The 19,721-nt window shown below is 38.0% G+C and overlaps 1 protein-coding gene across 4 annotated transcripts; it reads left to right on the plus strand.

Annotated features, from left to right (window-relative positions):
* Positions 1–70: 70 nt before the first annotated feature.
* Positions 71–12,563, plus strand: stk16 (serine/threonine kinase 16). Of its 4 annotated transcripts, XM_016230504.1 has the most exons (9): positions 276–340; positions 1,373–1,447; positions 1,600–1,732; positions 2,801–3,020; positions 3,132–3,265; positions 4,107–4,227; positions 4,321–4,416; positions 4,694–4,815; positions 7,144–9,035. In XM_016230504.1, exons 3-9 carry the CDS (start codon positions 1,647–1,649, stop codon positions 7,283–7,285), a joined length of 921 nt encoding a protein of 306 aa, XP_016085990.1. In that variant the 5' UTR covers positions 276–340; positions 1,373–1,447; positions 1,600–1,646; the 3' UTR covers positions 7,286–9,035. The 4 variants fall into 4 exon arrangements, 3 of the variants coding, with proteins under 3 accessions (XP_016085988.1, XP_016085990.1, XP_016085989.1); XR_001604562.1 differs by lacking the exons at positions 1,373–1,447; positions 1,600–1,732 and adding an exon at positions 12,552–12,563 and having other exon boundaries at positions 71–340; positions 7,144–8,190; XM_016230503.1 differs by lacking the exon at positions 1,373–1,447 and having other exon boundaries at positions 277–340.
* Positions 12,564–19,721: the final 7,158 nt, after the last annotated feature.

Raw genomic sequence — 19,721 nt, forward strand, 5'->3', positions numbered from 1 at the left:
CATTATATAATATTTAAACACGTTTAACAAATTGATGCAAATATTTACAAAAAAAAGTTATGCATTTAATAACCCGAATTTTAATGGGGTGTTTAACTTTAACTGTAAATCACGCAATCTTTTATCTATTTAATTCTAATTAGTTTAGCTATAGACCACAAATTCTTCTTCTTAAGACTCATGATAGGCAGCAAGCACTTAGCTAATCGTGGATGTTTTCGGGACCAGCATTGAATGGGTTAAACCGAAAGCCTGCGTCAGAATACGTCACGGTTACGTTTTCTTTGTCGACGGAAGAAACCGGAGAAATTAGCGGAGGACCGGGAGAGCGTCTCCTAAGGTGAGCCGCATCTCACTTTAATCATATAAATGGAACCGTATTGGATGGCTTGATACCAGCACCATGTAATTAGATAAGAACCTAGTCTACATTTGAATGTTACGGGTCTCGCTCGATGCATACAATGCCTGCGAAACACAAACAAACCAGCGGTTCTTGAAGATGCCACGTTTACCGCGGATCCGAATTCATAAAGCGATCGATGTGTAGGACAGTCATGAATTATCATAAGAGCTTCACGGCAGATTCAACGCGTTTCACTAGCAAGCACCAAGTGGCATCTGTCACTCAACAGCGCACGCCATAAAGCTCCAATAATTAGTAGGAAGCCAGTCAGAAAGCTCCGTTATACTCCGTGAATAATTTATTTGAGTGGAAAATTGGACACTGAGAGTGACAGGCAGTATTACGTTGACTTGACCAGACGGTCTAAATTATCTTGCATTTAATAATTAATAATACGTTTTATTTATAGGCTTTAGTGTGTTCTTCATGTCACAGAAAGCAAGAAAATCAGGAAAAGAGGATGCAGTAAAGTAATGCACTATTTATTCCAAAATATTTTATCAACACATATTTCATTGCGTTGCCGTTAATGTAGCCTTTTGATTATTTAATCATAAGCTTTTATGCTTATAGTAACAATTATTTTAATTAATTTAATAATTTCACAGTTAAAAAGGGTTATATATATATATATATATAATTATAACAAGAGTTATATATATATATATAATTATAATTTACTCATATTTAATGTGTAAATTATAATTATATAATTTTAGTTATTTGATATTTTGTTTAATACTAATATAAACAATTATATTAATTTGCAGAAAATACTAATTTAGAGAAAAGAGGATATGCTTAACCCAATGTGTTCTTGTTATTAAAAATCATTGAAAATTTCTCCAGACATAATCCCATAGGCTCGTACAGTTGTATATAAATATAAATAATGCAATATTTGTTCCACAATATGCTGAAGTGAAAACAGATTTTGTCATCAACACATATTTCATTGATTTGCAGTTGGGGGAAAAATGCTGCGAACACTCTGAACCTTAGGCTACTGCGCACACAATGGTCTGGACAATATTCTTTTTGGTATTTCCTTGTGGCCTCGTGTAGAATTCAGTGACAGTCGTACACATTGCTCCATTCTGAATATGGAATAGAGTAAAGAACAGAATAAATGAATATGGCATAAAATACATTTGAAAAAAGGATATAAATAATCAAGTCGAAATCTCTTACAGAGCCTCTCCTTCATCCATGGTCGGTCATAAGCAATGCTCCAGAGAAGATGGGACAAGCTTTGTGTATATGCTTGCGCAGTGCCATCACAATTGACAACAAGAGATACTACTTCATCCAGAAACTAGAAGAAGGGTAAGACTCCTCAACTAGACTATTCAGTCTTTAAAATACTTAAAGGAATAGTTCACCCAAAAAAGAATGTTTGCTGAAAATGTACATACCCCCAGGCCATTCAAGATATAGATGAGTTTGTTTCTTAATCATAACAGATTTTGACAAATTTAGCATTACTTCACTTGCTAATCAATTGATCCTCTGCAGTGAATGGGTGCCGTCAGACTGAGTCCAAACAGCTGATAAAAACATCAAAATATCCACAAGTAATCCACACAATTTCAGTCCATCAATTGATCAATCTGTGTGTTTGTAAGAAACAAATCCATCATTAAGACAGTCTGTAATACTTTAATATTGCTTTCTCCAATGAAAAAGTGTCTCATCTGAATCAGGAGAAAAATATGCAAGGATCAAGCACAGTTTCTAAGTGAAAACAACCCTAAACATTTTTAAACAAATATGTTGGTGGATTTTGATGTGAGAGGAGAACAGGATGGACTTTTCCGCTGGAGGAAGCTTTATTATGGATTATGGACTCGTTTTTTTGGTCAGAAGCAACAGTTTAAGTTTAAACATTTTAGTGATGGGTTTGTTTCTTATAAACTCACAGCGTTTCAATTAATTTCACAAGACGTTAATTCATGAATTAGAGTGGTGTGGATTATTGTGATGTTTTTATCAGCTGTTTGGACTCTCATTCTGATGGCACCCATTCACTGCAGAGGATCCTTTGGTGAGCAAGTGATGTAATGCTGAATTTCTCTAAATCTGCTGTAATGAAAAAACTCATCTACATCTCAGATGGCCTGAGGGTGAGTACATTTTCAGCAAATGTTTAGTTTTTTGATGAACTGTTCCTTTAAAAATGACTGGAATTGTGTGAGCCCAAAGATGCCACCTTGGCAAGGAAACATATGGAAGAAGTATGTTTGAAAATGGCCCATCTTTCATAATTATGCATGGCAGTTTTCATTATAGTGTGCTTAAGTGAAATTTATTCGATTAAACAGCTGGTCTCATTAGGACAAATAGTCATTTCATTGTGATTCTATTGTTTATAATTATTTTCATCGTACCTTCTAGAGGTTTCAGCTATGTGGATCTGGTAGAAGGTGCACATGATGGCCACTTCTACGCTCTAAAGCGAATCCTTTGCCATGACCGTGAGGGCCGCAAAGAGGCTCAGACCGAGGTGGAGATGCACCGCCTTTTCAACCATCCCAACATCCTCAGCCTGACAGCACACACCTTTATGGAGCGCGGCGGAAAGTGTGAGGCCTGGCTGTTGCTCCCGTACATCAGTGTAAGTAGACCGTATTCAGCTTTTCCGTTCCAGGCTTCTAATAAATCCAAAAGTCTGAGATGTGCAGTATGCCATTTAAAAGCGTTTTATGTGCTGAATTCTTCTGTGCAGAAGGGAAGTCTTTGGTCCGTTCTTGAGAAGCTGCGGGATAAGGGAAGCTCTATGCCAGAGAGCCGCATACTACACATTCTGCATGGCATCAGTGAAGGCCTCAAAGCAATACATGACAAAGGCTATGCACACAGGTACTGAGAGTAAAATTCATCCATCATTAGTTTTGCCATGGTTCTGCATTGAAGATGGAACTTGTAAAAATAACTAGTTACTTCATAGTAATTAATGTAATTGGTAGCTCTTTCCATTTGTTAACAGTAGTCAACTACATTAGTTAACATGAACTAACAATGAACGATACTTTGCAGTTTCTAAAAGAGCAGCAACAGCATTTATGATAAAACATGCCAATGTTTACATAGACTTGGTTCTTAATACTATATGTCGTTACTGAAATGATCCACAACTGTGTGTGTGTGTGTGTGTGTGTGAGATGGTTGTTCATGAGTCCCCTGTATGAACAGTTAAACTGCCAACTGTTCTTCAGAAAAATCCTCCATGTCTTGCAAATTATTTGGTTTTCAGCATGTCGTGGAAAAGTTCATTTATTTCAGTAATTCAACTCAAATTGTGAAACTCGTGTATTAAATAAATTCAATGCACACAGACTGAAGTAGTTTAAGTCTTTGGTTATTTTAATTTTGGCTCACATTTAACAAAAACCCACCAATTCACTATCTCAACAAATTAGAATACTTCATAAGACCAATAAAAAAACATTTTTAGTGAATTGTTGGCCTTCTGGAAAGTATGTTCATTTACTGTACATGTACTCAATACTTGGTAGGGGCTCCTTTTGCTTTAATTACTGCCTCAATTCGGCGTGGCATGGAGGTGATCAGTTTGTGGCACTGCTGAGGTGGTATGGAAGCCCAGGTTTCTTTGACAGTGGCCTTCAGCCATCATGTACAATGTACATTTGAATGTTTTCCTGTTGTTATTATCACTCATGAGCTTTATTTCTGGAAACAGGGACTTGAAACCCACCAATGTTTTACTGGATGAGAACGATCGCCCTTTGTTAATGGACTTGGGCTCCATGAACAAGGCCAGGATTGAAGTTCGGGGGTCGCGGGAGGCCATGACAGTCCAGGTTAGAGCAGAAAATTGTCCAGCGGCACTTATCAATATATTTTCAGCCAATCAGAACATTAAATGAATCATGTTTGTACACTTGCTCATTCAGGATTGGGCCGCTCAGAGGTGCACCATCTCGTACAGAGCACCAGAGCTCTTTAATGTGGAGAGTCACTGTATCATTGATGAGAGAACAGATATTTGGGTAATTCTCGTTTTTGTGTGTTTTTACGAGTGTAATGGTTATTTACGTTTCAGCACTTCATTCTCAAAACAGCGTGAACGACAGAATCCTGCAACAATCCAAGCCCACCCATGACATGTTGTTTTATTGCTGTTCAGTGTGTTTAGTTGTGTCTGTGCAGGGCTAATGTTAGCAAACTTTGTCCTTTCTTATCTTTGCTCCTTCAGGTCAGCATAATGTTATGTCTGTGGCAGTCTGTTATGTCTATTGTAGGTAATCTTTGTATTTTGTACCCTAGTCTCTAGGTTGTGTGTTGTACTGTATGATGATGCTGGAGGGACCATATGACTTGATATTTCAGAAGGGTGACAGTGTGGCTCTCGCCGTCCAGAATCCAGTCTCCATTCCACAGCCGTGCAGGTGAGCTCAAGATCTTTCAGGGCCATTATTGTGTAAAATTTAGCCTCTGTGGTCCTCATGAGAAAAGGCAAGTTTATTTATATTGCACATTTCATACACAACGGTAATTCAAAGTGCTTTACATAAAAGGAAATAGAGTACATTCAGCTCATTCAGTAAATGCACAGCTAAACAGATGTGTTTTGAGTGTGGATCTAAATGTGGCAACTGTTTTATCAGATCTTTGCAATGCCAGATCAGAATTTTTGTCGATCTTACAAGAAATATATAATATTATGAATTATAATTTTAAATAATATTATTTTTAACTGATTTTCACTCATTAAAATGTCCACATAGTGTAACTTAAATGTGGAATATACATTTAAAAAAATATATAATAATAAAAAAAAAATGTTCCTACATGAAACAATACACATACACACACACACAAAATCGTGTAACTTAAATGTGAAAAATTGTTTTAAATAATATTACATTTAAAACTATATATATATTTAAATAATATTGTTATATTATATTTGTAACTAATTTTGCACACTACACATAAGAAATTGTGTAACTTACCAAAATGTGAAATAATTTCAATGATATTATATTACATTTTATATTCAATTCAATTCAAGTTTTTTTGTATAGTGCTTTTCACGATACAAATCGTTGCAAAGCAACTTTACAGAAAATTAAGTTTTTACAATATTTAGTAGTAGCTTATCAGTGGTGACTGTCATTTAATGTACATATGGCAGAAATGTACAGAAAAATCAATTAAAGACGTAATCAAACAGACGATGAACACTATTAACAGCAATTATTATATGATGCTATCAAACGTATAGCAAAATTTGGTAGTTCTGTATGTTGTTTCAGGGTTGGCATCATCTGAGGTCCTCTGAGGGGTTATATATAATATTAAAATACATTTTATTTAATATAAATATGATTTAAAATATTTTATTTCACACAGTTTTATGTGAATTTTTTTATGTGGGAAAATTGGTTTTAAATATAATATTAGAATATATTTTTTATATTTTATAATTTTCCCTCAAAAAAAAAAAAAATAGAATATATTTTAAATAAAATATAATATTATATTTTAAATAAAATACATTTTACTTTACTTTAATAGATTAAACTATTTTCCCATTTTAAAATTGTGTAATTTATTTAAAGGTGGGGTAAGCGATTTTTCAAAAACGCTTTAGAAAAGATTCGGGGCAGAGTAGCAAAACAAACTTGTAGCCAATCAGCAGTAAGGGGCGTGTCTAATCATGATGTGGAGGAGAGAGCGTTCAGTGCACGGGACGGACATTAGCGAGCCGAGCGACAGAAAGATAGACATGGCGGATAAAAAACAAAAGAGGAAAACGTCTGCGGAAGGTTTAAGGTAACAAGGCAAGAAGTAGGACCCGTGTAAATATCGGATCAGCTTTCCAGCGCTGTAGAAAACTCAAGGAGCGGAAGGCCTGCAGTCGGACGCCAAGGTTGCTTTGTTTCTTCTCGATAGGTGAGTAACACCGTGTCTGCGCCGCAACAGCTAAAATCTGTCTTGAAGGTCATTTCAAATTTGTGTCAAAACGTCATAAATAGAACGCAGCAGCAGTTTTCTGTCGGGATTTGTCATGTCGCGTCTCGCCGCGCCGCATCCAGTGTAGACCATAGATATGTATATATATATATATATATATATCTATGGTGTAGACAGCATCACTGATTATAATGAGTTGTATAGTATTTTGTCGCGCCACTCGCATCCGGTGTAGACACGGTGTAGCATTGATTTTGCTTTGTTTCACAGAACTAATCATTGCCTGGGTTGCGTACTTATGTGTGGGGCGGAGCTATCAAAATAGGGACGAGACCCTTTTGGAGTAGGTGCGTGTTTGTTTTGGTGATTTCAAATGTCAACATTGGCTACCAAAAATCGCTTACTCCACCTTTAAATGTGGAATATTGCACAATATATTCTAAACTATTTTAAACAAAAATTTTACTCGTACAAAAATGTGGACATCTTGGATAATAAGTTTCAAATCATGAATACTCACAGGAGATTATTAAGACTAAGTTTAATAAAAACTGTTCATGGAGTGGATCGTCTCATATGGGCCAACATGTGGAGATCACATAATCAAATTAATGATAGTCTTTTTATAGCAGAAAACTGCTTGAAATTGAGCAGTTTTAGTCATGGAATGAGATTTAGCACAACACTAATGTTTTCAAATCATAACATTTTAACGTCTCGGTAACCGGAGGACGTATACCTGCCACATCCTTGTGTATACTGTATAACTGGACACTAGGTCTCTTTCTTTAACACAGTTATTCTCAAGGTCTTCAAACCCTCCTCAGCTCCACTATGGTGACCAATCCTCAGGAAAGGCCCAGAATCAGCTGGATCCTTGACCAGGTCCAGAACCTTCAGGACTCAAACAGTACAGACGTAGATACCAACAGAGTATGATGCTTCCATTGAGATTTCATGTCAGTTTTCCTTTGGACTCTGGGCTTTTTGGACTATGCACTCTCTCTTTCGAACAAAATTAACCAACTGAACTCACAAGCCTTGCAAACATTTGCTCTGTCTTACCTCAGTGAGCTCAGTACACCATGGTTACACACTCCAGCATGATCACACTAGCCTTCACATCAATATCTCATATTTCACACCAAAATCCATTTTGAGCAATGAAATGATCTTATGATTTTGGGGTAAAATATGAACAAGGCATGTTCCTGATTTTGTGGGATTCACTGTAATGTCACACAAACCACACAATAGAGGGCGATAGCTCAGTTTGCTCAGGCTGCATTATCACAGGCACCGGTTACATATCAAACCAGTTGTTTTAGGATTGTAATTTGGCCTATCTGTCTTTTTTTCCACATTTCTAAGATTGTTCATTTTAAGGAATGAAAACAAATGTATATTTATGAGGATTTTGATTTGAATTTTAGCTGCTTAAAATGTAATTGACATCAGTTAGGTTATTTAAACGTAGCTCTCCTGATAAAGCAAGACATGCAAGGTTTTTGTGGGCAGAGAATTAGGGACTTTGTGTTGTGAAGGTCCAAAGATAAAGTGCAGTTACTGCCAGTGGACTTCATTTGTGAAACAGAATTCTGACTAAAACCATTCTTATGCATGTTGTAGCATAGAAAAAATAGTTCTGCTCACGTTTAATGAAGGAGTCTGGAAAATATGGCTGAAGAATTTGTGGATTAAAGAATAAGTCATTTTAAATAACTTGTTTGGCTATAGCTCACTACTTTTATTACAAAGTGAAAGTGCTGTTAGTTATGCTACGCTCAGTATTTGTTTCAGAGACTTTGAGAGGATGTGTAACAAAAGGTCATGCCTGTGAAAATGTTACTTTGCAAAAAGAATGTTCACTTTTTAGTCGGTACAAATTACTGCGTAAATACTCAATTGTTTTGTTTAGTGGGAGTTTCTTTAATTGCTTACAGCATTTGTGTGTTCTTTAAAGGAAACTTGTAAAAAAAAAAAAACATTAGAAATATATGCATTTAAATTGAGCAAGAAATCCACATGCCTAGAGACAATTGCTGCATTCAGTTATTTGTTTATTATGCCTGGTAAGGCTTAGTGTGGCTGAATCTCACAGAAAGATGTAGGGTCATGTTTTAACTCATTAATAACATTAACAACAACAAACAAACAAACAAAAAATATATATATATAGTTTGCTTAAAAATAAATAAAATAAAGCCTGATTGTAGGACCATTACATTATTTGGCATTGTGGCTTTATGTTAATATGACCAAGACATGTTTTTATGAGATCATATTTGCGTTATATGCGCTTTGATAATTCAGAACTAAATTAACTGAAACATTCCATACATATATAGTAGTTGGAATATAATCTGTGAATAAGGACCTAAAAGTGTTTCTGCTTTTTGTTTGTTTTATTTTTTTAACAGCAGTAATTTTCTGATTATTTCAGAAAAATGATCATAATATTCAGATTTACTGCAAATTGCTTTGCTGTGGCTCACCTCATTTTGACTTGGATATTAATGTTTTGAAAGGTCATTACCTTGCACATGTCCAAGTTTGCTTCTGTTCATGAATTCTTAATTATGCAAGCCTGTTAATTTCTAGGATATAAGACTGGAGACATATATCTTGGCATTCATTTACATGTATTTCATTCCTTTTGTAAATGGTGAATAAAGTGTGATTGAAACAGCGACAGATGGAACTGGTTAGGTATCACCACACGGGGGAGATGTTGCTCAAGTTGTTTTGTGATCTCTAGTTGACCGGTGAAGGAAACTCGAGAAAAAAAAATAGAAATTGTATTGATATTTTTATGTTTTTGTTCTTTTTGTAGTGATATGTAAACATATGTGTCTTTATGCCCCAAAACACTGGTAATGCCATGGTGTTTTAGAAACTAATGCTGTTATACTTTGTTATAAAGTAATTTATTATTTCTTATACTCTTCTTTGGAAGAAAGGGATATATTTATAATCACACACACACACACACACACACACACACACACACACACATATATATATATATATATATATATATATATTAGTATTTTTATTACTATTTCTACCAACAAAAATAGGTTTTAAGACATTAATTTCTATCTTTTACTGCAGTGTGTCAGTAGAAAATATCAGTTTACATTTCCAAACATTCATTTTGCCATTAATTGTAATAATCCAGTGAGATTTTTGTTTGCAAGGAGTCTGACAACAGCCAGTGCTCCACACAGAGATCTGATCTCACCTTCACCCAGTCCGCCTGGGATTACATGAAGAAACAGAAAAAACTGACACGGGCTAATTTTTATTTTTTTTGACTCCCAGAAACAAAATTGTGTCAAAACGACAAATATGAACACAAATTTCTCTTCGCTATACTGACCTGAGGAGGGCATCCAAAAACCTGTGAATGATGGCTGCTTTGCCTCTTTAACAATGTGATGTTTTAATGTTAATGCCGTTCACAAAAACAGTGTTGTCAATAACTGCATGCCGAAACCTCAACAACTGAACCCCTTTGTTTGGTCTACGCTGTGGTATGAAATAATTATTACAGGCTGTTTAGGCACCTGAATTTATGGTATGGGTCGTGAAGCTCAAAAGTGTCGTTCTGACTCCATGTTCATCATAATCAATCTCATCAATGACCTTACGGCACCGGCAGGGGACAGAGAGGCCATAAACCGCATATGCACACACACATTCACCTAGACATCACCAGTTTCAGACAGAGAACATAATGCACAGACATAGATACAGTTCCAGTGGGATGAATTACACTTAGCATTTCCATCCATTCAAACCATCCCTCTTTAAGTCCAGCCGGCCTTCTCTGGATAATCATTCATTATACAGAAACAATGTTTATGGTCTGGGGAGCTTGTGGGACTGTCCTCCATTGGTCTGCTGTCTCTGCTTTCATGATCCCACAGGCTGAAATGATGTCATGTTATAGTCCACATCAAGATCAAAATGAAACCTACCTTTGTATTTTTTACTGAGGCTAATATATTTTTAGTATGTTTAATCAAAAAGTACGCCTTTACATGTGGTGGTTAGGGTGATGTTTGCAGTATGAATATAGAACATCTCCAGGTCGCATTTTACCCCAACAGACAAAGGACAGAGAGACAAATATATATGTATAGCATAAAGAATATGAATATTTTCTGCATTGTAACATAATTTTAATGATGATTAAGCATACTTTCTCCACTAATCCTCATTAACTTAACGCATACGTACTGTGCTGTATGCATTTTCTTTTTAAATGAAAGCATAGACAATAATGCTTTATGTGAATAACATCAGTATTTTTGTATTCATTTTTCCCTACAGCTAATGAGAATTTTACGGAAAAAAAAAATTTAAGCTCGTAACTAAATAAATGAGCACATAAATACATAAATATTTTGGGGGTAAAACATGAAACATAAATTTAAAAAAAAAATTTTTTTAAGTGGTCTGTAATGTCAAAACCATGTGCATCCTGTGGTAGTCCGGCTTATCAACCAGTGAATGATAATGAATGACCGGCTAGAAACAACATAAAACCATCACCTTAGACTGGATCCATCTGGATCTTCCGGCAGGTCATTTAGCTTTTTTGAAATATTTGTTGATTACTGGCTAAGAGAGTCCAACCATATTTGGCCAAGTTTAATACTAGTGTTCAGGGTTTGTTCAAATCACTAATCCTATAGGCCTAGTAATAATAATAGTCATGCAAAATACATCATCCTGGTTGCAACCAATTGGTCACCTATGCTATACCAACACCATAAACCATCTCCTGCTTTATTGATTTAGTGATGAATCAATTAGTGAATTATTTAATTAGCCAGGGATTATGGGTCAGTGTTGAGTGCCTTTGATGCTCCACTGTTTCTCTCCTTCAGTAAATCACATATGTGCCATAAAGGCCACAGAGAGGGGTAGGAAATACAGTGAAAATGTGTCACATTTGGTAAAGTTCTGTGAATATTGTATTTGTTTACCTACAAATGCTCCATTGATTGGACCCTTTTGATTGACTATTTATTTTATTCCTTTCTGTTTATTTCCAAGTTTAAATTAGATTTTTAATTCCATATTGTCTTGCTTTATTGGACACCACTGGGTTGAAGTTTACGTCTTTAAAACAGTCATTGCACAACCAGCTATAAATAAAGCGTTCGCTTCAAGTTTAGGTAGGCCGAACATTTAAATTAGTCACTAGCGTATAAAAGTAAACATTAGCCGTTTTCTACATGTGCATTCAGAAATCACATCTCAAGATAGGCTGATTATTTATTGTGGCAGGGAAAAACGAACACAGCCCTTTGCTGACTCCAAGCCAATCATAATCATTGTGACGGGTAGCTAGTCGCTTATCTTGATTATTAAGCCACATTTCGCATCTGTTTGAGAGATTTCCCGCAAGCGTAATAAATGCCTGTCCCGAATGCAAGCTTGCATTTAAAAAGAAAAGGCTGAGCCTTTTTCAATAACGTTTATTACTAAAACTTGGCCTTTTTGTGTGTGTTTGAGCTGCGGTTAAATTCGGGACAGATGTGAATTTATGGGGCCAGTCTCTCATTCTCTTACCTTCCCATTAGCTTAAGTGACACGACAAGGCCGAGGGAAATCTCAAGCAATAAGGGTGATTACTTTAAAAGATCACACAATCTGTTCATATTCCCGTAATGAGTCTGATTGATTAAACTACAGGGTATAAATATTTTACAGGGTCATACTGCTCAAGTTATTGTTGCTGATTTGCCGGCTGACAAATTGGTCACATTTACTATTTAATATTTATTTCACTATGAAACTGACATTTTCATGCGGATAAAAGGGCTGGAGCTGAAAGCGGTGCCATATGTAAGGTCGTGATATCTTTGATGCCATGTGCTCATGACTCTGGGTCAATGCCGTGTAATGGTTAGAATGTAGAAGACACAGGTAGTCAGCATTTCTGTCCATCTTCTTGTGTATGATAAAACCGCCAAAAGCATTACATTTATATTCAGGATTTGGATATGTGTTTCTAAAAGGCACATCAAGTGTTCTGCTGTTAATAATATACTAGAAATCAAGATTGTTGGCGTGACTATTCATATTTAAGATTTTCGGTGGTGTTTGGTAAGGCAAGAATCACTATTACTATTTGAAAGGTTTCAAGAAACCTCTAATCCAGTGGTTCGCCATAGTCCTATAAATGCAGTTGTTCATGATATTAAAATAGTGCATTAAATATATAAAAATGTTTAGGAACCCTGGTTCTTCACCAAAAAACAGTTTAAAAAAACTCTCATCAGTTGTTGAGAGCACAGATTAAAATAAGAAATATTGTGATATTTAGGGGTTTTATTGCTTATTTTAATGCTTGTTTTGATTTATGCCCTCTTGTTGAAAACCACTGCCATAATCTTAATTAGTAAACTTAGGCATGTAATTTGTCCTATACGCTAATACATGTCATTATGAACTAAAGACATGAATGACACCTCAAATCATGTGACTTTTTGAGTGACTTGAAAGGGGTATTACTTTTCTGTTATTTGTATTTTCAGAATAAGGAAAAAAATTGTACAAGACCAGCAATTGCATTGCAAGTATCGCTCACATTTTCTTCAGAACATTTGAAAAATCTAGTGTAAAAATTGTAAATTACCTGTTCATATTATTAAGAATCAATAACCTGTGGAAAACATGTAAAGGCATGCACTTAGCAAGACTTTACAGTTAATCATCTTTTGCATTCTGGGACTTCTTTTCCTTTTTTTCCACAACCTTTATTTCACCTTCCCTTACAAATAATATGAAAATAATCACCACTTTGGATTATATAAAATTAGCCACCATAATAAACTGTAGCCTTCAGTATATCTGTAGAATCAGTTTTTGCTCGCCTCATTCAGAGATGCTATATTTCAGAAATGGTATAGATTTTTAAAGAAAATGTAATTGGCATTTGCCTGTGCAAAAACACTGGCTAAGGTGTTCTCAGTGCTTTTAACAGCATGCTGTTTAAAGTGTTAAGGATTGTTTCTTATGGGCTTAAGTCAACAGAGTTAGGGTGTATTCACACCAGGAAAGTCCGCTAGTTCACTTGCTTTTGTTTTTGTTTGGTGTGGTTCGCTTTCACACTGCCCTTTTTGCAAGTGAACCAGAAATTGTAAACAAAACCACGTGTGCTAAGGTCATCCATTAATTGGACAGAAATTCTCAAGCGTACCAGAGTTCGTTTGGAACCGGACTGAGACCACCTCTTCAGCTGAGTCTTGGTGCGGTTGTTTGGTCCGCACCTGAGTGCGATTGCTGTATTCACACTTGCCCAAAAGATCCGCACCAAGGGGGGAAACAAACTTGAGTTCGATTCAATCGAACCAAACAAGACAGGTGTGAATAAACCCTTAAAGTCAATATGATGTTCTGATATTGATTATGACTTGGGTCCCAGGTTTTTTCAGCCATTTTATTGTCCGCCAGTTCCACTTGTGTGTGCTAGACTTCTCTTATAACTTAGAGATAGCAGACCTTTCTTTATTGACTTGAGCTATCATTAATGTTTTTTTGCCTTAACAAACAGCACTAATTACAGTTTAAACATTTGAACACTGTAATATGAAGTGTAACTTCTTTGGAGATCTGTAGCATCCCCTCAAACTGTAGAGTATGATGCATGTAACTCCAAGGTCAGGTGTTTCATTCCCAGAGGATGCATGAACGGATAAAATGTAGGCTATACCTTGTAAGTCGCCTTAGATAAAAGTGCCTGCCAAATGTAATGCAAATGTTAATGTGCAATTTACCTAATCGGGCAGATTCTATGATGTGTCCTTTTCTTGACTTTAAAGGAACACTCCACTATTTTTGAAAATAGGCTCATTTTCCAACTCCCCTAGAGTTAAACAGTTGAGTTTTACCGTTTTCGAATCCATTCAGCCGATCTCCGGGTCTGGCGGTAGCACTTTTAGTTGTAGCTTAGCATAGATTTAAAAAAAAAAAAAAGATCATTGAATCTGATTAGACCGTTAGCATCTCGCTCAAAAATGATCAAAGAGTTTTTATATTTTTCCTATTTAAAACTTGACTCTTCTGTAGTTACATCGTGTACTAAGACCGACGGAAAATGAAAAGTTGTGATTTTCTAGGCCGATATGGCTAGGAACTATACTCTCATTCTGGCGTAATAATCAAGGAACTTTTCTGCCATACCATGGGTGCAGTAGGCGCAATGATATTACGCAGCGCCTGAAAATAGGCTTATTGGAAATGACCTAGCTGGGGACTATTTTCAGGTGCTGCGTAATATCATTGCACCCATGGTACGGCAGCAAAGTTCCTTGATTATTATGCCGGAATGAGAGTTTGAATTTGAGCGAGATGCTAACGGTCTAATTCAATGATCTATGCTAAGCTACAGCTAAAAGTGCTACCGCCAGACCCGGAGATCGGCTGAATGGATTCGAAAACGGTAAAACTCAACTGTTTAACTCTAGGGGAGTTGGAAAATTAGCCTATTTTCAAAAATAGTGGAGTGTTCCTTTAAAACCTCAGTGTAAAACTGTTGATGGTTTCATTGACAACTCTCAAGTTGTAAAGTCCAATATCTCCTGTCAGGAAGTGTATGCTACTCACCTTACCCAGGAAATAAACCTGTGTATAGTCCAATCTCTGAAAATGAGTAAAACTCACTCAGACACCGTCCTCTATGTCCCAGTCTGGTTCAGTTTTAACAAGGTAGAGGCACCTTTCTGAGGCCAGTTAAAAATGCATTTAATCACTATATAAACAAGCTGTCCTGTAGCCCCCATGACAGCAAAGTTATGCTGTCTGCACTTGTTCTGCATTAATCACTGTCCTCTTACAAACGCCCAATAAAGTGCCTTGTTTTAGTTGTAATTCCCATCAGGTTTTTATTTATTATTATTATTTTCTGCTTTGTTGTGAATGTAAATGAAAATGAAATAACCGTGATGACATCACCACCAAAGGTCTGATCACTTACTTCCTCTTCATTAACTTAATTATTTGACTATCAGTTAACCCACCTAAGTAATTCATATTTGAGAGGCCGGACTGTAAATAACCTCTTTCAGCTGGTTTATTATGGGCTGCAGATTTGGAATTCTCCAGCATGTTAATCAGCCACATTGGTTGTGTCCGAATCCGAAGGCATGCTGTCTTGCTGCACATCTTAACTTTTATTATTAAATTGATATTACAATTAATTTGCCCCGCAATAATTTCATAGCCCATCACCGCATAACTGACGCGCTGCAAGGATAATAAAGATTAGGCTAGCTTACTCCTCATTGAAAATGTTTTTAAAAAGGTCTTTCAAAACAGATTTATTATGAATTATAGGCCTATAATTAAAATTATTAACACTGCAATCATCAATAAAAAGCTTTATTTCAAGCACCAAATTAAAAAAAAATAAAAACAACTTAAGTTATAAGTCGAAATAAGTTTCTTCTCTATTTATTATTCTTTTTTATTAATTTTTTTCCCCACTAGCCTATGTTCGGGCCACAAGAGATTCGTCTCTGAGAGAATATGTGCCGTTAATGCAGAGTAAGATGCCGAAAGCACCGTCAGTTTTTACTTTCACTTTCTAGTGAATCGACTGAGATTAAGAGGTTCACCGCATAACTCTTGCGCAAAGTTTGTGTTACACCCTGTATGTGTAGTCACAGGAATCATTTGTTTTTTCCCATGCATTTGATTGATGTATCCCAATGTGTTTGCTGTTATTATGTTTAATTGTGATGCGTAGTAACCTCAGTGGACAGTAGGGGGAGAAGCTGTGCTGATTAAGAACTGTGTGGTTAATGGTGAGTCGCGGAGAAGAGGCCATTACAAGAGCGACTCCATGACTGAAAGCAGCACAACTGTGTTTGTCTTTGTTTATTTAAACAGAAAACTTACTGCAGCACCACCAGTCGGACGACGGGTGTGCTACAGATTTTGGGGGCTCGTCCGGGATCTAGCGCCACCTACTGGTACGCGGATCCAATGCAAGGGACCACGAAGGGCAGCTTGACGCGGCAGGAGAACCAAGGCTCGACAGTGAAAGCGTTTCCTGGCTGAGGAGGAGTATTGCAGCGTGGTGCAAGCCAAGTGTGAACCCATCAGTATCAGGATCTTCTACAAGATGGCTTCTAGCGAGAGAAAAGCAACGCTGTGGGAAATCAAGAAAAGACTTCATCAGCTAACCCATGATGAACTGATCAGCCTGATGGATTGTCTGGAGCCAGCTAAAGAACCAGATAGACACAGGTTGGATATAACTGATGAGGAGTGTTGCTTTGAGTACATTGTTGATTACATGGCCAGTGACTCTCTTCTTGAATTAGAAGATGGGGGGTTGGCGCAGCTGTTACTGTTGAAAGACAATGTTGAGTTGATAATCCAGAAACGTAAGGTCAGATCTGCTTTGCATGACACTGAGTCATTTACACCACAACAACAACAACGTGCACTTACCAAACACACGCAGACACAACAAATGGAATATAACCGATTGGTAGATTGCTATGAAGAGTTAGGGTGAAAACTAGCACAATACAAAATTGATGCAAACCCGAGTAAATGAGAATCTCCCCAAACTAGTGGTAGCTTACCTGTGAATGTAGCTGGTGAGCCCAGTGGTGGAAAAAGGGAAAGTATGATCTCCCTCAGTGATCTTCAGCTACTGCCGTTTCAGCACAGAGAGTTCAAAATTCAGGGGGGGGGCAGATTGGTGACAGTACCTCTGATATAAGCTACACAAGTGTAACCAAGCAAATAGATGAAGGACTAGCAGCTAACCACAGTGAAAATTACATCATCAGAGGTGTCTTGAGAGTCATTAAGCCAGGAAACTTCAAGGACATGTTAGTGAACAAGGAAGGACTGACAATCCCAGAGTTAAAGAGTTTCCTTCAGTCACATCTGAATGAGAGAAGTAGCTCTGAGCTCTTCCAGGAGTTAATGTGCAGGAAACAGAATGACAATGAGACTCGCCAACAATTCCTGTATAGATTGATTGGCCTGAAGCAGAAACTCATTTTCCTGTCTAAGCAAGCTGTCACAGACCTGGAGTATGATGAACAAACGATTCAAAATGTGTTTCTGTGAACGATTTATCAGAGCATGGGTGCTAAGTACAACCAGTTTCGCACCGAGTTGAAACCTCTGCTTACGAACCGGCTAGTGACAGATGAGGCACTCCTGCGCCAAGTAACTCAGATAGCCAGTGATGAGAGTGAAAGACAACGTCGGTTGGGACAAGCTTCACGCCAGAGAGTGTCGAACGCCCTCAGCACCCAGTGTGAGTCCAGCCGAGGTAAGGACGCAGATTGCAATAGACAAAACGACCAGACTGAGATGATTCATCATTTAAGTGCACAAATTGAAGCTCTTACAAAGACTGTTGAATCACTTGCAAGGGCGAGAACGACAGAAGGTCATTGCCAAGTCCCTGATTCTCAGCTGCAGCGAAAGCAACGTAGACGAAGGTGTCCCAAATGTAGTAGCAAGGATGTTACCTCTTGCAGTCATTGCTTTGCGTGTGGTGAGGAAGGACATTGTGCGGTGAGCTGTCTAAGAAGGGAAAAGGTGCCAGGAAATGACCAGCAGCCACTGACGACTGGCGAGCAGTGCCCGAGCAACCCCAGCCCCAGGCTAAAGAGAAAGAAGCTTGGATGGGTAGAACAGCTGATTCATTGAATCAAAGACAACATCCCCGTGACCGAGTAGCCCAGCTCATTGGGAAGAAAGCTATCCTCAAGTGCCACATTCATGGTTTCACAGTAAACGCTCTACTGGACACAGGAGCACAAGTTAGTATAATCGACTACAACTGGAAGAGTAAATACTTACCAGAACAAACTCTGCGACCGCTGTCAGAGATAGTCAATGGGGGTGACTTCAGTGTCTCAGCTGTTAATGGAGAACCATTCGAGGGATGGGTAGAATTGACAGTGAACCTGCCTGAGAATGATGACCCAAGTTTGGCTATTCAAGTGCCTTTCTTGGTGGGGAAGATACCATTAGAGCGGCCATTGCTGAGGTTTAATGTCGTCGAGGAGCTAATAAGGGGGAAGAAGGACACCGAGCGTTGTCTATGTGCATTTGCAGAACTACTAAAGATGGCCCTGGACATCAAAGGCGAACAAGTCAACGCGATAGTGAGCTTCATTCAGAGATGTTGTCATACCACCAGGCCAAGTGACTCATGTAAAGTTCCAGTTGACTTGGAACGCTCGGAGCCAGTAGTGCTGTTCGAGTCCAGTGAGGAGAGTGCATCATTGACTCAATTAGACATCGGAGAAGGTTTGATGGAATTAGAGGGGACAGATCGGCCCTATGTTAGGATTCCCCTGTGCAACCCAAACACTTGTGAAGTCACTATCAGATGACGTACACCTATAGGAATTATACAGCCCATAGCTATTATTATCGAAATGGAGCGACAAGACTTGGTAAAAGGTGGTGACTTGCCAGTGAGCCGGGGAGAAGAACCGGGTTCCCAAGAACAGGAGAACGACCGCAGGGCAGACATTTTGTGGCATCCGCCGGTTGATATAAGTCATCTGGAAGAAGAACAGCAGAAATGAGTTAAAGACATGCTTTATGAAGAATCCAACGTGTTTGCTCGCGGAGATGATGATATTGGGTGCATCCCAAGCTTACAGATAACAATTAATCTGAAACATGACATCCCTGTTCAGCGAGCTTATGCCTCCATCCCAAAACCCCTGTATAAGGAGGTGAAGGAATACGTCCAGGACTTACTAGCTCGGGGTTGGGTGGTCAAGTCAAAGTCTCTGTATGCAGCCCCGGTGGTGTGCGTCCGGAAGAAAGATGGTACGCTGAGACTGTGTATAGACTACAGATTGTTGAATCAGAAGACAGTCCCAGACCGACATCCACTTCCCCGGATCCAGGACCTTATCGACACCCTTGGAGGCTACCGATGGTTTTCAATCTTAGATCAGGGGAAGGCCTACCATCAGTGATTCATGGCGGAGGGATCTCGACACCTTACTGCATTCACGACCCCTTGGGGACTATATGAGTGGGTGCACATACCTTTTGGATTGGCTAACGCACCAGCGGCATTCCAGAGGAGTATGGAGGGAATGGTGGACTCACTGAGAGATGAATTATGCATACCGTATCTCGACGACATACTTTGCTTTGGCAAAATGTTCAGTGACCATGTCCAGGGGCTTAGGACAGTTCTTAGAGTACTGAAGGATCATGGAGTAAAGTTGAGGCCAGCAAAATGCAAGCTCTTTAAGCGGGAGGTCAGATATGTGGGAAGACTAGTTTCAGAGGATAGTGTCTGCATTGACCCAAAAGACTTAGAAGCGGTCCTCTCCCTAAAAGAACAAAAGCC

The sequence above is a fragment of the Sinocyclocheilus grahami genome, unplaced genomic scaffold, assembly GCF_001515645.1.
Source record: "Sinocyclocheilus grahami isolate Dianchi unplaced genomic scaffold, SAMN03320097.WGS_v1.1 scaffold372.1, whole genome shotgun sequence".
In the NCBI taxonomy this organism is placed as follows: Eukaryota; Metazoa; Chordata; class Actinopteri; order Cypriniformes; family Cyprinidae; genus Sinocyclocheilus; species Sinocyclocheilus grahami.

Bases quoted from the DNA above. Each gene is read 5' to 3' on its own strand.
- stk16 (XM_016230502.1), top strand. From the start codon at position 213: ATGTTTTCGGGACCAGCATTGAATGGGTTAAACCGAAAGCCTGCGTCA. The intron at 3,021-3,131 runs GTAAGTAGACCG...TCTTCTGTGCAG, and splicing joins TGTTGCTCCCGTACATCAGT to AAGGGAAGTCTTTGGTCCGT. The intron at 4,816-7,143 runs GTGAGCTCAAGA...TCTTTAACACAG, and splicing joins TCCATTCCACAGCCGTGCAG to TTATTCTCAAGGTCTTCAAA.